The sequence below is a fragment of the Papio anubis genome, chromosome 19, assembly GCF_008728515.1.
Source record: "Papio anubis isolate 15944 chromosome 19, Panubis1.0, whole genome shotgun sequence".
In the NCBI taxonomy this organism is placed as follows: Eukaryota; Metazoa; Chordata; class Mammalia; order Primates; family Cercopithecidae; genus Papio; species Papio anubis.
Window position 1 is genome coordinate 66,498,036 of NC_044994.1, and position 15,373 is coordinate 66,513,408.

At 36.1% G+C, this 15,373-nt stretch overlaps 1 protein-coding gene across 3 annotated transcripts in view; it reads left to right on the forward strand.

Annotated features, from left to right (window-relative positions):
- Window positions 1–14,845, forward strand: part of C19H18orf63 (chromosome 19 C18orf63 homolog) — a 39,708-nt gene extending 24,863 nt beyond the window's left edge. Inside the window, exons 8-13 of one of the 3 annotated variants that reach the window (XM_017951847.3) lie at window positions 56–152; window positions 265–350; window positions 1,536–1,719; window positions 11,321–12,319; window positions 12,517–12,615; window positions 14,572–14,845. In XM_017951847.3, the coding sequence (XP_017807336.1) occupies window positions 56–152; window positions 265–350; window positions 1,536–1,719; window positions 11,321–12,319; window positions 12,517–12,573 (1,423 nt within the window). In that variant the 3' untranslated portion in view covers window positions 12,574–12,615; window positions 14,572–14,845. The remainder of the gene's footprint in view (window positions 1–55; window positions 153–264; window positions 351–1,535; window positions 1,720–11,320; window positions 12,320–12,516; window positions 12,616–14,571) is intronic. The other 2 variants (XM_021930220.2, XM_017951849.3) reach the window with 2 other exon arrangements.
- The last annotated feature ends 528 nt before the right edge of the window (window positions 14,846–15,373 follow it).

Below are 15,373 nucleotides of genomic sequence, written 5' to 3' on the forward strand. Positions count from 1 at the left end.
TTATTAAACTATATTTAAGCATTGGCTCATAATAACTTCCTCTGATTTTTCATAGTATGAAAATGGGACAAATTATAAATATTCTTCATGCCATCCCCCCTGACTGTCCTTTTCGCTCATATGGAGATTTCCAGAGACACTGGGATGCCCTGGTAAGGAATGGAAATATATGTTACATTAGAAGTTATTTGATTTTTGTTTATTGTAACTTAGCCTAAGTTTAGCTTTCTCCAAGATATTTTAAATTTTGTGCTTAATTTTTAGTATGGCTATAAACTTCCAGAAGATTGTGGAAAAATTAAAATATACTGCAACATCTATTTCAAAATGCTCGGAGAAAGGACCTTCACATATCCTTTACACAGCAACTGAAGCAAATACTATCTGCCCACATTATAATCTAGTTTTGCTCCCACTCTCATGTCATACTTCTCAACCTTCTCTGTGTCTAACTGAAACTATGGTACATTTCCCCCTACTTCTTATCTGTACAAGTGTTTTTGGTTTGCTTAGAATATCTTCCTATTTTTATATGAGGATGAACTTAATAAGGATATTTTCCTTAAACACCATTTCAACAATTTAGAAAACCAAAGTTAGAACTTTCTTAGAAAGTTAAAAAAGCAATCATGCTTCTCCTTAGCCAAGTGCTCCCTCCAGTGGCATTTCAGATACAATTGAAAGGGTTGAAATAAAAGGTTAGGTTGGAAACAAAAACAAGATTTTTCTTTTGAGGAGATTATCTAATTTCATAGGCAAATTTTAAATGATTTGACTTATATTTAATTGCACCCCGTTGACTTAAGAAAATATATTTTTAAACAATATTTTTTAAAATTGAAATATACACACGAGAAGAGCATAAGTGCTCAGGCAAAACTCTTAAATCTTAGTACTGATTTCACCAGTTCTATCTGTATTCTGACCTGCTGGAGTTTAAAAATGGTTGTCTTAGTGTTGTCTTTTCGCATTCTATGTTTCCTAAGCCAAACTTATTTTAATAGTAAAACTGAGGTTAACATATATCAGTTGTTTTCTTTCATTAGATGCCAACATATTATTCAAAATCTTCAGAATATGTTTCATCAGAAAAAGTAACTGCTTTCTCAAAGAACTGCTTCCGCAGCTTAAATACAATCTGTATGTGTTGTTTCTCTGTCCTGAATTTTTTACTGTTTTTGGAGGTGCAACCTGTTCATTGTTTATTATAATACTTATTTTGTAATTCGTAAGGCTTATAGTATCTTTCTTATACATTGTTTTTGGAGTGTCGTAGTTGCCCTTCCATTTAGAAAGCCATGTAGTAAGGTACTATGAATTGTCTCAATTTGGAGTGTTAGAATGTAAGGAATGAAGATCCCTGTGAGAAAACACGCTTTCAGCTGTGGATGGTATCAGATAAGCAGTATATAAAAGAGTTAGGATATATTTATGTGTGCCTTTGTAACATTGCTACTTTAATACTTTTTAAAATCCCATATAAATTGCCACCTCTTATGTAATAAAATTAGACATTGTTCTTTAACGTTGTTCAGATATCCTCTCAGTTGCATCAGAAGTCAGCCCATACAGTTCTTTCCAAGGGTAGATTCAGAAGTTGTGTTGAAAAGTTTTCTTTCAGATTTAAAATCTAAACTGCCTCATATATGTGGATTTCCCATAAAGATAACAAGTAAACCGTGCTACTACACACAAGAACTAACTAAACCTAACATACAGGTAAGAGATCTCTTGTCCTATCTAGTTCTCCAAGACATACTATCCATCTATTTTACTTGAATCTCTTGCCTTCTGGGGTGGAATACCCAACCCAATGTGCAGCAATAATTCTTTTCTCTCAGTTCAATGTTTCCCTAAAACTGTTTGTTGTTACTACTACTATACTTAGTCATTTGTTATTATTATATTTAACATGGTACTATAGTAGTGGTTGTTTACTGAAATGTTTCACCCACATCAAGGATATAAATAAGTTGGGTTATTGGAGATTGAAGAGACAGAGTTTTATGAAGAGTATTTATTTGGAGATACTGTGCTGTCAGTACAAGTTCAGTTAAATGGAAGGTAAGATGTCTGCCCCTCACCAAGTCAAAGTTGGAGCTTCTATGGAACCACTTAGAGATTAAAGTATGATCCCTGCTGTATAAGGAAGCAGAGGGCTAGTGTCTGTCTTCTGTCTGATTTCATTAAGAAATTAATATAATTAGCTATCTGCTAATGGACAAATTAAAGATGAAATGGCCATATGGGGATTGGCCTACATCTCAGAGTTTGTCAGAACAAAGCGGTTGAGGACTTAACTTGAAATCAGATTCATGGTTTTTATTTTTACTGAGGCTGGAAACTATTGGGGAGGGAGGGTGTTTTCTACTGAGTTTGTCTGCTCTGCATTTTAAAATCTATTCTTATGGTGACATATTGCACACATATAGAAAAGTAATATTGTACAGCTTAATGAATATCAAATGTCCATGTAACTATCACACAGATAAAACATAGAACCTTGCCAGGACTTAGGAGCCTCCTACTTATACCTTCCTAGTAGTAACTCCTTTCCTTTCCCAAAAGATGACCACTACTATGGAAATGATTCCTTATTTTATCAACTAAGTATGTGTCCTTAAACATCATATTTCATTTTGCCTGCTTTTGAACTTCATGTAAAACAAATCACAGAGTACGTATTCCTTTGTGCCTGGCTTTTTAGGCTCAGCATCATGTTTGTGACATTCATCCATGTTGCTCCACTTAGCTATAGTTGGTTTATTTTCCTTTATATGTAGCATTTGACTATGTTATTATGCTGCAGTTTATCCAGAATATTATTGATGAATATTTGAATTGTTTCTTTTTAGGGGCTACTACTAGTAATGCTGTGATGAACATTCTTGTATATGTCTCGTATATGTTTCATGTACATGAAACCTCCAGGAGTAGAATTAGTATGGGTATTTCCAACTTTGCTGGCAACACCAAACTATTTCCCTAACCAATCTGTACTCCCCTCTGCCCCAAAGCAGTATAGGAGAATTTATGTTGCTTCATATCCTTGCCCATTTTTGGTATTGTTGGTCTTTAATTTCAGCCCTTGTGATAGGTGTATTTATTATTGTGTGTTTTTAATTTTCATTTTCCTGATTATTAATGAGATTGAACATCTTTTCATATGTATTTTGGCCATTTGGATTTTTTTTTTTTGAAATGCCATTCTTTCATTTTTCTACTGTGTTATGTGTTTGTGTTTTTATTGATTTATATGTATTTTTAACATAAGTGAGATATGAGTTTTTTATCAGTTATATACAATTATCTTCTTTCATTCTATAACATGCTTTCTCTCTTAAAGTTGTCTTGGTGTCTTAATAGTATCTTTTGGCAGCAGGTCCTAATTTATAATCAGAGTGATCAGTCTTTTTCTTTATGGTTGCTACTTTTTGTATCCTGTTTAAAAAATATTTCTGTACCCCAAAGTCATGAAGGTCTTCTCCTCTAATATCATCCAATAAAAGGTTGTTTTGCCTTCACATTTAGATCTGCAATGCAGTTGGAATTTATTTTTGTAATGTGATGTGATGTAGGGAGTCAGATTTCTTTAATATGGATATCCATATGTCCAAGCTAAAGATAAAAAAGACCATTCTTACCCCAGTACTTTTTTCTCAATACTTTTTCTCCCTCCAAAACTTTGCAGCACTACATTTGTCATAAATCCAGTGTCTTTGTGTGTATAGTATTGTTTCAGGCCTCTTTAATCTCTTTCTCTGGTCAGTTTGTTGATCCTAGCCCCAATACCATGCTTTTCAAATCATCTTAATTATGTAATCTTAAAATTTATATTTATTATAGTGTTTTAATCTTAAATTTTATAAGATTTTTGAAATCTGATAAAGCATCTTATCTATTGAACTGTGCATTTCCATACACATTTAGTTTCAACTTGTCAACTTACACATAGACACAGACACACACGAGCACACACACACACATAGAGACAGAGAGACCATGTTGGGATTTTGATGGGAATTTCATTGAGTCTTACAATTTAAGAATGTTGTATATTTCTCCACATATTAAACATATATTATTTAATTTCTCTCAATAATAGTTTATAACTTTAGGTATAGGGCAGTCTTTTGTACTTCCTATAAATAAATTACTTCAAAATGTACTAATTACATGAATTATTTTAAAATGTATTTATTAACTTTCTAAGATATGGGAATTTTCTAGCTATCTTTTCCTTATGTGTTTCTGGCTTAAATACATTATGACCTGTCAGTCAGTTGCTGAGAAGTGTGTTCTAATCTCCCAACATCATGTGGATTTATCTACTTTTCCTACTTTCATATTTTGCTTTATGTATTCTGAGACCACAATATTAGATACATGTAAATTTATAATTGAGAGTTGTTTATCTTCCTGGTCAGAGGCCAACTCCTCCTACTGTTAGTTAGAGAAAAATGGTACAAAAACCTGACAGCCTAGACACAAAGGCCTGCAGACAAGGTCATCTCCTCAGAAGGGAGAGTGAGTGGACAAATGCCCATTGACATCTTTAAAATAGTATTAAAGTTTTGTTCAGACATAACATCTTTTAAAGTCGCTGGCCAGGTCTGAACCTAAAGAATCTGGAAGAAGATATGTTGTTATATCACACATGTTTTTTGAATATATTTCTGGAATACTTAAGATTTCCAGCCCATGTTTGTTTTAGAAATAGTTAATCAGAACAATGTGCTTGTTAAAATTTGCTTCATGAATGTAAAATAACACTTAATTGGAAATTATGGTTTTATATTGTTCTTTACAATAAGAATTTATCCTACTCAATTCTACTGAGTGCCTTCTGCATGCCAGCTGCTTTTGTGTGTATTATTTCATTTAATAATAAAAAATTGATCTTTGGATAAAGGATTTACTCAATTTTGCAGAAGAGGAGACAGAACATCCCAATAATTTCACCAAAATTATTTAACCAAAGCCACACAGTTAAATGCATTGCAGAATTAGAATAGAAATCCAAGATTCTTAGTCCTATAATTGGAAAAAGTTTATATTTGTAGCTAAGAGCTCAAGCTCTAGAAACAGGCTGCCTGAATTTGAACCTCTTACTAATTGTATAATTTGGGCCAAGTTATTTGATCTCCATGTGCCCCATTTTAAAATGCTCCATGGGTAAAATGAGGCAGAGGCTAGCAGTGGTAATGATAAAACTTGTCACAGATTGGGTTCTCTAGGAGCTGATTCTGAGGTGGCCTAGTGCACATGATGTTTGCTAGGGACTGCCCTTGGAAACAATACCTGTGGAAGGCAGGGAGGAAGCAAGATTGGAGAAAGGGAGAAGTCAAAAACAAAGCAGACACCAGATGGCCCTGGCCACCCTTCTGAGGAGCTCTGAGACTAAAATGGCCCATCAGAGTTGTTCTGCACTGGTCCAAATAGCCAGGCCTTTATAACCCCTTCTGCATCTGTCATTGGATTTGGGCCACCCTGAGACAGGCATATCCTTGGGCATTGGCCCTCTGTAACCAAAGCAATCCCTAAAGGGGTTTCTGCTGACAGCACTCCACCAGAGGCAGTAAGTCCTTCCTTTGAAGAGGGTCATGTCTTTTGCAGTACTTACTTCATAGGGGTTTTTAGGACTACATGAGATAACACATAGAAAAGTTTCTTGGTGAGCTCTCAGTAAGTTATTATTGCTAGACCACATACATGTTAACTCTTAAGATTCATGTAGTGGAAAAAGCATAAATTTTAAAAATGGAAAACAAATTGATCAGACTACTTGATAAAACTCAGTCAGCTTAAAAAAATTAGGAATGCTTAGTCAAACTTGTTTTTTTTTTTTTTTTAACATACAGAAAATGTCAAAGATATATGAAGGAAATTAGTATAATCACCTCTCATGTGCTTCTCATCTAGTTTCCCCTTGACATATTTTTGGGTAGGGAGTAAACTGGGGGATTTTAGAACCAATCCCAGATATAGTGTTTTACCTGTAAAGACTATGGTGTACATTCTATCTCATTTCAAAATATTTTTATATAACCCCTATGTTATTATTACACCTAACAGAATTAACAGTAGTTTCTTAATATCTGTTAAGTACTAGTTCACACTGCAGTTCCCCACTTATCTCACACAGATTTATTTTTAGGAGTTTTGTTTAAATCAGAATCCAAAAAATGTTCCACATAATTTTATGTATGTCTCTTAAATCTCTTTATTCTATAACATCTCAAACTCTCTCCCCTTTTATTTAGGCCAGTTATTTGTGGGAAAACTAGATTATTTTCCCTAGAGAATGTCCCATATTCTGAATTTGACTGCTTTCTTGTTGTGTCATGTCACTTAAAGAAAATATTCTTCAAAAACCCATATGTCCTATAAACCTGTGGTTATATCTAAGCTTGACTGAATTCTGCTTCAACTTGAAGCAAGAAATACACTGAGGTGATGCAATGCACGGAACCAAATTTTGAGCGATAAAACTTTTGATTAGTCATCTTCGTCATTTCTCAAGTTTCATTTAATTATTACTTTAATATTAAGCTTCCGTGAGATATTCATTCATATGTAAGTTCAAGCTTTTAGCCTTCTTCTATAATGTTATGTTAATGTATAAAGTTACATAAGTTATATATAAATTCTAGAAATTAAAATTCAACCAGGTTGCATTTGCCAATGACACTTGGCAGAATAATGATAATGATATAATAAAGCATATGTTTTTTTGTTGGCTTATGACTTCACAAAGCTGTAGTTTGTTGACTATTAAGTATATTTAAGTTATGTGAATTATTTATGATCTCATCTGCTGTTTACATAGGCTCTTTTGTAGTCTTTTTATAAATTTTGGATATAAATCTAGAGGTTTCCCCCTTTGAGCTATTTACTTTATCTTAAAAATTGAAAGAATGAGTAAATAATATATTGACAGGCTAGGCTAGGGAGCAAAAGAAACTTCTAGAAGTTATGTTCACCATATGTATATTTCCAAAAGACAGCTGAAGAAGAAACAGTGTGTGAATATAAACATATTTCATACGCCACACGCATATTCTAGTACAGTTTTCTGTCCAAAAACAAGTAACTTATATGAATCTGCCTATGAGTTTTCTTTTATCTCAAGTAGTAGATATATTGTTTAAACATTACTACAGTTTATAGAACCCAAGGGTCCAAACAGTGCGTGTTCTTTGCTTTTCTATATTCATTTTTAACTTAATTCTTTAACCCTTTTTTCATCAAATGGAAAAAAATTCATTCTGGATACTTCAAGGTGACTCAGTCCCTTATGACAAAACATCTCTTTAAGGTAGAAATGTTCTTCAATCCAATTTAAGAACCCTTCTTCTCACAATAGCATCTGTGCGGGGAGACCTTGCATAGGACAAGGGCAGTGGTATGTGGTGAAGTACATTGGTATGTTTGCTTAGTATGCTCTATAGCGGGGGTCCCCAACCCCCAGGCCATGGACCTACCAGTCCATGGCTTGTTAGGAACCAGGCCACACAGCAGGAGGTGAGTGGCAGGAGAACGAGTGAGCATTACCACCTGAGCTCTGCCTCCTGTCAGCGGCATTAGATTCTTATAGGAGCACGAACCCTATTGTGAACTGCGTATGCGAGAGATCTAGGTTGCATGCTCCTTATGAGATTTGAATGCCTGATGATCTGAGATGGAACAGTTTCATTTCAAATCCATCCCCCCTGCCACCCTGGTCCGTGGAAAAATTGTCTTCCACAAAACCAGTCCCTGATGCCAAAAAGTCAAGTCGAGGACTACTACTCTATAGCAAGAGAATGGTACCCTACATTGTCCTCCCCTACACTTAAGCTGCTAACTCTGCAACTGAAAATCAAAGGCATTCATAATTAAGCGTTTCTGCAAAAACAGCAGAAGTGTGGCTTGACCTTACTTCTACTTCCAAATATTTTATGAGTGCATCTGATGTTACTAAATCACATCCAAACCCTAGCTGCAAAAGATGAAATGTAAATTTTAGATTTCCAGGCTTTAGTCTATGTAGGAGCACTAGGAGGAGGGTGGAATGGAGGTTGAATACCAGTCCGTCCTATCCATGGCAGTCACAGCAGAGAGATTGGCTGTGGGGAGTGTGGGGGTAGGAGGCCTTCACACCTTCACTTCTTGAAATGGGTTGATTTGATGGTAGTGGTCTCTTATACGGTATCTCGACAGAGATAGTATATGAGGTTTTATCAGTTACTTTTTAGCTTTACCCTAGCTCCCTTGTACAGGGAGTCTTCAGAAAAACATCTGCCTCCTCTCTCTACTCTCTCCAGAAGTATATACCCAATCCTGTTGTGGGTTGAATTGTGTACCCCCAGATACATACACGGAAATCCTAACCCCCAGCTCTTAGGATGTGACCTTATTTGATATAGGGTCACTGCAGATATAGTTAGTTAAAATGAGGTTATACTATAGTAGGGTGGGCCCCTAATCCAATATGACTAGTGTTCTTATGAAAAGGGGCAATTTGGATACAGACACACATAGAGGAAGAATACTGTGTGAATGTGAAGATGGGCATCTACAAGCCGAGAAAACAGGCCCAGAACAGATCCTTTCCTCCTGGCCCTCTGAAGGAACCAGCCCTGCCAACACCTTGGTTTCAGACTTCAAGGCTCTAAAACTGAGATAATGTTTCTGTTGTGTAGACCATCCAGTGTGTAGCACTTTGTGCCACATTGCCCTAGCAAACTAATACAAACCCCTTCTTGATGCATGCTTTTTCACTCAGCTGAGCAATGTCAAGGGGCAGTAAGCCAGTAATTCTTCCTTGGTTAACTTCTGTATTTCGTCATTCAGGGTCATGAAACTTTGCTGGGTTTTCTTTGTATCCTTTGAAAATAATGGGCAAATTAAGAAGGATGTGCTATGGTCTGAATGTATTTCTCCAAAATTTAAATGTTGAAACCCTAACTCCCAAGGTGATGATATTAGGAGGTAGGGTCTTTGGGAGGTAATTAGGTCATGGGGGTAGAACTGTGCTAAACAGGATTAGGGCTCTTATTTAAAAGGCCCAAGAGGGATCTGCCTTGATCTTGGACGTCCTAGCCTCCAAAACTGTTGTTTATAAACTACCTACTCTGTTATAGCAGCCAAAACAAACTAAGACAGGATGTCTTCTTGCCCTGGTGGTATGGGTAAGCCTCCAACTGAAGTAATCTCCAGAAATGAATCCCAGTCACCTATTTTCAGCATCACCCCCAAATCTCACTCAACATTTTCTTGGAGACTTTCCATTTTTCCCAAGAATAGTCAACATGGAAGGAGGAGTATTGTTCTCTGTAATGACTTTCTATTATGTCAAGTTAAGTATTATGGAACTAAGTTTCCTGGAATTTCCTTCTCCACATCATTTTGGTCATGGAACAATACTCCTGTCATTGAGGTATGGGTCTTGTTCTCTTGAGTCTGGATGTCCCTATGACAGAGTGATGCAACATACTCTGAGGTTAGGTCTTTAGGAGAGAAACAGCTTCCACCTGGTCTTTCTGGGGACTTCTGTTCTTGGAGTCCAATCTGTGAGAGATCCCCAGCACAGGAAGAGACTGCCTGTCAATAGCCAGCATCACCTATCACATGTGAAAGAGGAAGTGATCTCCAGCTGCAGAGTATCTAACCACACAGCATGAGAGATGCCAAACTAAGCCAAGCCAACCCCCAGAATAGTGAGAGATGATAACATAATTATTATTGGTTATAAGCAACTACATTTTGGTGTGATTTGTTTATACCTAATAGATAATTGGATTAGTCTCTTACTAATCACAGTCTCTTACTTGTGATTTCCAACTCTGATTTCCAAAATCTTTCCTATTCTCTTCTCAACCTCATTCAACAGTGGAGCCTCCAGTAGTGGAGAGAAAAACCAGTCATTCAAGTTTGCATATTATTCCTAGCAGTTTTAAAATGTTTATTTCAAGCTGTAAACCTGTGTTTTGATGGGGAAAGTAAGAAAAGAACTTGGTGTTCAGTGTTTCAGATTATTGCCACGTATCAGTCTTTTACAGACAACAGGACTCAATAGACATGTACTTTAAAAGAATACTTTCCACCAACAGATGAGTGGATAAAATATGCTATATATGTACAGGGGAATAGTCAGTCATTAAAAGGAATAAGTTCTGACTCATGTTGCAATATAGATGGACCTTGAAAACATTATGTGAAATAAGCCAGACACAAAAAGACAAATATTTTATGATTCCACTTACACGTGGTACCTAGAATGGGCAAATTCATAGAAGAGAAAGTAAAATAGAGGTTACCAGGGGCTAGAAGGAAGAGGAAACAGGAAATTACTATTTACAGAGTACAAAGTTTCTGTTTGGAATGAGAAAAAATTTTTGGAAATAGTGTTGATGGTTATATAACACAGTACAGTGGTAAATGTACTTAAAGCCACTGTTGTTCACTTAAAAATGGTTAAAATGGTAAATTTTATATTATTTATGTGTATGTGTGTGTGTATCCACAGTTCATCTTTAAAAGACTGTAAACACTTGAATCATTTTCATGCATCTGACAAATTTCTTTGACAAATACTTGCTGAATTGCTACCAGGTACCAGGCACTGTGGTAGGCAGTGAAAAAACAAACATGATTAAGACACAGATGGCATCTTCCCTGTAGTCAAAATCCCACTTATTCCTAAAGGCCTAGTGTAGGTGCAGCCACCTCTTTATTAATTTCTTTCAACAAGGATTTTTAGTAACTGTGAAGGATTTAAGAGTAAATAAGTCCTGGTTCTTACCCTCCAAGAATCTAGTACCTACTTAGGAAGATGGAACATGGGCACTGAAAGATAAGATAGCTTACCTTGTACTATTTTTTTTTTTTGTGACAAATAATATTTAATTTATAGCAGATCCTTGGAGAGTTGACAGAAAAACAGTCACTCTATGGTAGATTGATGGGTGGGAGAAGGTGGGACTTTGAGTATCTAAAGGAGGCCATACCTTGTTCAGTGAGCAAGACAGCAGCATGAGCATGTTTGGAGGACAATGAGTAGCTGTGCGAATGGTTTTTATAGTAGATTTATATGAAATGTAGTATATACCTTTATCTTAAGATGGTATCTTGGATAGTATCTAAAGGAGGATACAAACCTTAAGAAATGTACACATTTCCACCAGAAGGCTCATTTTTATTTTGTTTTTTCTTTACCTGTTCTGTAAATCATAGTGTTGCTTTATATTCTTAATTGGATGGTATTTTATATTTTATTTCTTTTTCATTAAGGACATTATTAACATTTTTAATTTTTTTTAAATCTCTATCCTTTCAGGAACACAAAGTCAAGCCACCCAATTTGACCACTAAAAAAATGTTCAGGGCATCTCTGACTCAAGCCACTTCCATAAAACCTGCCTGTGCTCAAAGTCTTCTACCATGTTCAGTAGCAGTGGACCACAAGGTGGAGCTTTCAGTCAGCCAGCCAACAGCAGGCATTTTCTCAGCTTTGCATCTCCAGCCAGAGTCTGTTCAGAGTAGAAAGAAATCCCTGTCTATCAGGGCTCCACAAGTACGTTCGGAAGTATTAATGCCCAACAGAGGAAATGCTCAAGTTCAACACACAAATCTTAGCTCCCAAAGCAACATCACCCCTAAGTTTGTACCAGTTTTCAAAAATACCTTAGTACTTGGCAGCCCGAAAAGAAAACAGCATGTTGTGACACAATCTAAATTGTTTTCACTCAAAACTAGTATGATCCAGCATGACAAACTGAATTTAGGTCCAGCTATAAAAAACAGATATAATAGTAACATTCAGATGCAGGCTGCTAACAATTTAAATCAGGAGAATTCCAGACCTCTGCAAGAAAAAAATACAGAGTCTTCTGAAAATATGACAAAATTTCCCTCTTCTAATGGAAAATCGACTGTGAGTTTAAACAAAAATAAGCAACTATCTAACAGTGCAGTATTGCTGAGGTCAAATAACAATTTAGGGGTAGTAAAAAGTGCTGTTGACGTCCAAATGAAAGGAAAAGAAAATTTAACAGGCAAATGTATAACACAAATTTTAGGGAAAAGCCATGGGTCACTAAAACTGAAAAGACAGCCACACATTTTTGAATCAGATGGAGAAACAGAAGATCCCCGACTGCTACAGCAGCAATCAGAAAATCAAGCTAAAGAAGTTGGTACAAGTGACCACAGGTTGATAGTAAGCAAAATAGCCCACAAGTCTAAAAGAAAATTATGTCCAGAGTCTTCCAAAACTTCAAAGAAGCATCATTCCAATACTGCGCACTATGGCCAATCCAGTTCTTCTAGGAAGCAGGTAAAATAATAATAATAATAATAACCTGGCACCACTTGTCATATGCTAGACCTTTAAAATCCCTAAATAAGTATTTAAATGATTTCCCCGAGATCATTTAGAACCATACTAATTAATAAACAGAATATCTACCTTAGAGCAACTGTAAGTATATGCAGTTAATTTGTAACAAAATGTGATTCTTCAATCTAATACAGATACTTGATTCAGATAAATCAAAACCTAAGAAATCTCTCATCATTCCTAATGCTTAGAACATGGACCTGAAAGAAGGAGATGTCTACCAGGTAACTGAGGTGATAGCTTTTGATTTGCTTTTACATTATCTTAATTGGGATTGCCAAGTTTAGGGGTCCCCAACCTCTTGGTAAAAAGCAGCTACTTTTAAATTAATTCTTTGAAATCCTAAAATCAGCAAAGAAATAGGACATGGTGGGAACAGTACACTCTTTGGATAAGGGCCGTGCACAGCAGCTGTTTTGTAATGACTCCAAAGAGGGATGAGTGCAAATGGTCCTCTGTGGGCTCCCCCCAACTCTGTTCTGAGGATCCTTGCAGACTAGGAAGAGCTCGCACAGCAGCAGCAGATTATCTAAAAACAGAAGATTTGAACAGCTACTACAATATCCACTTTTTGGGATACCTACCCCAGATAATAAACCTTAAATGATATTTCAAAGGTTAATCATTTAGTTAAAATTTACTCGAAAAGTGCTACACTGCTGGCTATGTTTAAACGTGATATTCAGTTGATAATGCTGAGTTCATGGCACTGAATTTACAACATGATACATCTGGAAATTACGTTTTATTTTGTTCTGCCATCTGTTCTATTCTAAGAACACACATATTACTAAAATACCCACAAGTTATTTTTTACATAGAACTATTGGAATACTTTCAGTTCAGATTCTTTAAGAACCAACTAGAAAACATTATCTTTTCCAACTGCCATTTCTTCCTATAACTAACAGAATTTTCATCCTGATTTTAATTAACCAAAAGGTATTTAAGTCTATTCCTATATATGCTATGTGTTGTATTTTATGTACTTTTTGACATCTTAACATTTTAATGTACTCAGTAGGTGATTGAGGGAAAAATGCATGTGCCTTTAAGATGTTACTTGCATTTTTAGAAATAAATGAAATCTCTTCCAGGTTTCATATTGTTTTAGAAATATAGCACTTTTCCACTTTGAACTACTAAAGTCCTGATACAATTTTTAAAATTAAAAAGTCATCCAGGAGTGGGGGCTTACGCCTGTAATTCCAACACTTTGGGAGGCTGAGGCAGGTGGATTGCTTGAGCTCAGGAGTTCCAGACCAGCCTGGGCAACAAGGGTGAGACCCCGTCTCCACAAAAAAAAAAATGAAAAACTAGGGCTGGGCACGGACGGTGGCTCACACCTGTAATTCCAGCATTTGGGAGGCCAAGGCAGGTGGATCACCTGAGATCAGGAGTTCGATACAGGGCAACACGGCAAAGCCCCTTCTCTACTGAAAAAAAAAAAAAAAAAATTAGCCAGACGTGGTGGTAGGTGCCTGTAATCCCAGCTACTCGGGAGGCTAAGGCAGAAGAATCACTCGAACCCGGGAAGCAGAGGTTGCAGTGAGCCAAGATCATGCCATTGCTCTCCAGCCTGGGTGACAGAGTGAGACTCCGTCCCCTGCCAAAAATATTAGCTGGGCGTGGTTGTGCATGCGTGTAGTCCCAGCTACTTCGGGGGCTGAGGTGGGAGGATTGCTTGAGCCTGGGAGGTGGAGGTTGTGGCGAACTGTGTTTGCCACTGCACTCCAGCCTGAATGACAAAGTGAGCCTGTCTCAAAGTCAATAAATAGTAAATTTTAAAAATCATTTCATCAGGTAGAAAGAACATAATGAGAATTTTAAAAATATTTTATTTGTATAAATTTGTGGGGTACAAGTGCAACTTTGCTACATGGATGTATTGTAGTGGTAAAGTGAGGGCTTTTAGTGTATTCATCATTGGAATAATGTACATTGTACCCAATTAAGTAATTTCTTATCATTCACCCACCTCCCACCCCCTAATCTTCTGAGTCTCCATTGTCTATCATTCTGCACTCTGTGTCCATGTGTATATATTATTTAGCCCCCAATTAAAGGAATCATTATAGAAAATAATTTCCCCTAAATATAAAATTAATACATACTCCTGTGAAAAGCTTGAGTAGTACAGAGCAGTTTCAAGAAAAAAGTAAAAAACCATCTGTAATTTCTCTTTGCAGAGATGACCATTCTGAATATAGAATGAACACTCTTCCGGATGTCTCACACTCCTGTGACCATGAAATCAGCTCTGCAGACTGCTGTGGAACCTCCTTTTCCACTCGACAGTTTCTTTTTAATGTTTGCATAGCATTTTGTTGTATGTGGGTTTCTGTATTTAACTAGTCCCCTATTGACAGATGCTTCAGTTCTTCCCAACTTTTTACTGTTACAACGTCATGTAAATAGTCTCCTGCAGATCTTTGCAAGATATCCAATGATCTTATACAGTAGTTTTGATGGTTGAAAATATCTTTATTTTGCCCTTACTATTTTATTATTGAAATTTGAATTTATCATTTTTGCTATTGAAATTTTCAAACCACATAAAGCACAGATAAGAGTATGAAGAACCTCTAAGTACCTATCGCCCAGATTTATCAGTTATTAATATTTTGTCACTGTTTCATCTGTTCCTCACAGACATGCTTTTTTTTGCTATAATCTTTTAAAGCAAATTCAAGACATCATATAATTTTACCCATAAACACTAAAGTGTATATATTTCTAATATAAGATACAGTATACTTTTTAAGAAAAAAAGAATGTGCATATATATTACATTTTGGGGGTCTCTACTGTATCTCTGCAGGCTCACTAAATTTCACTTTTGCTTTTATATGCAAACTAACAGGAAGCCCTGAATAAATGTAAAACCTATTTCTCAACAAAACTGGAGCCTTTATTGGGGTGGAGATTTCTGTGTTCATCAATACTCATTAGCATCTTCTGTGTTCCAGGCAGTGGGGAAAACACTGTGTC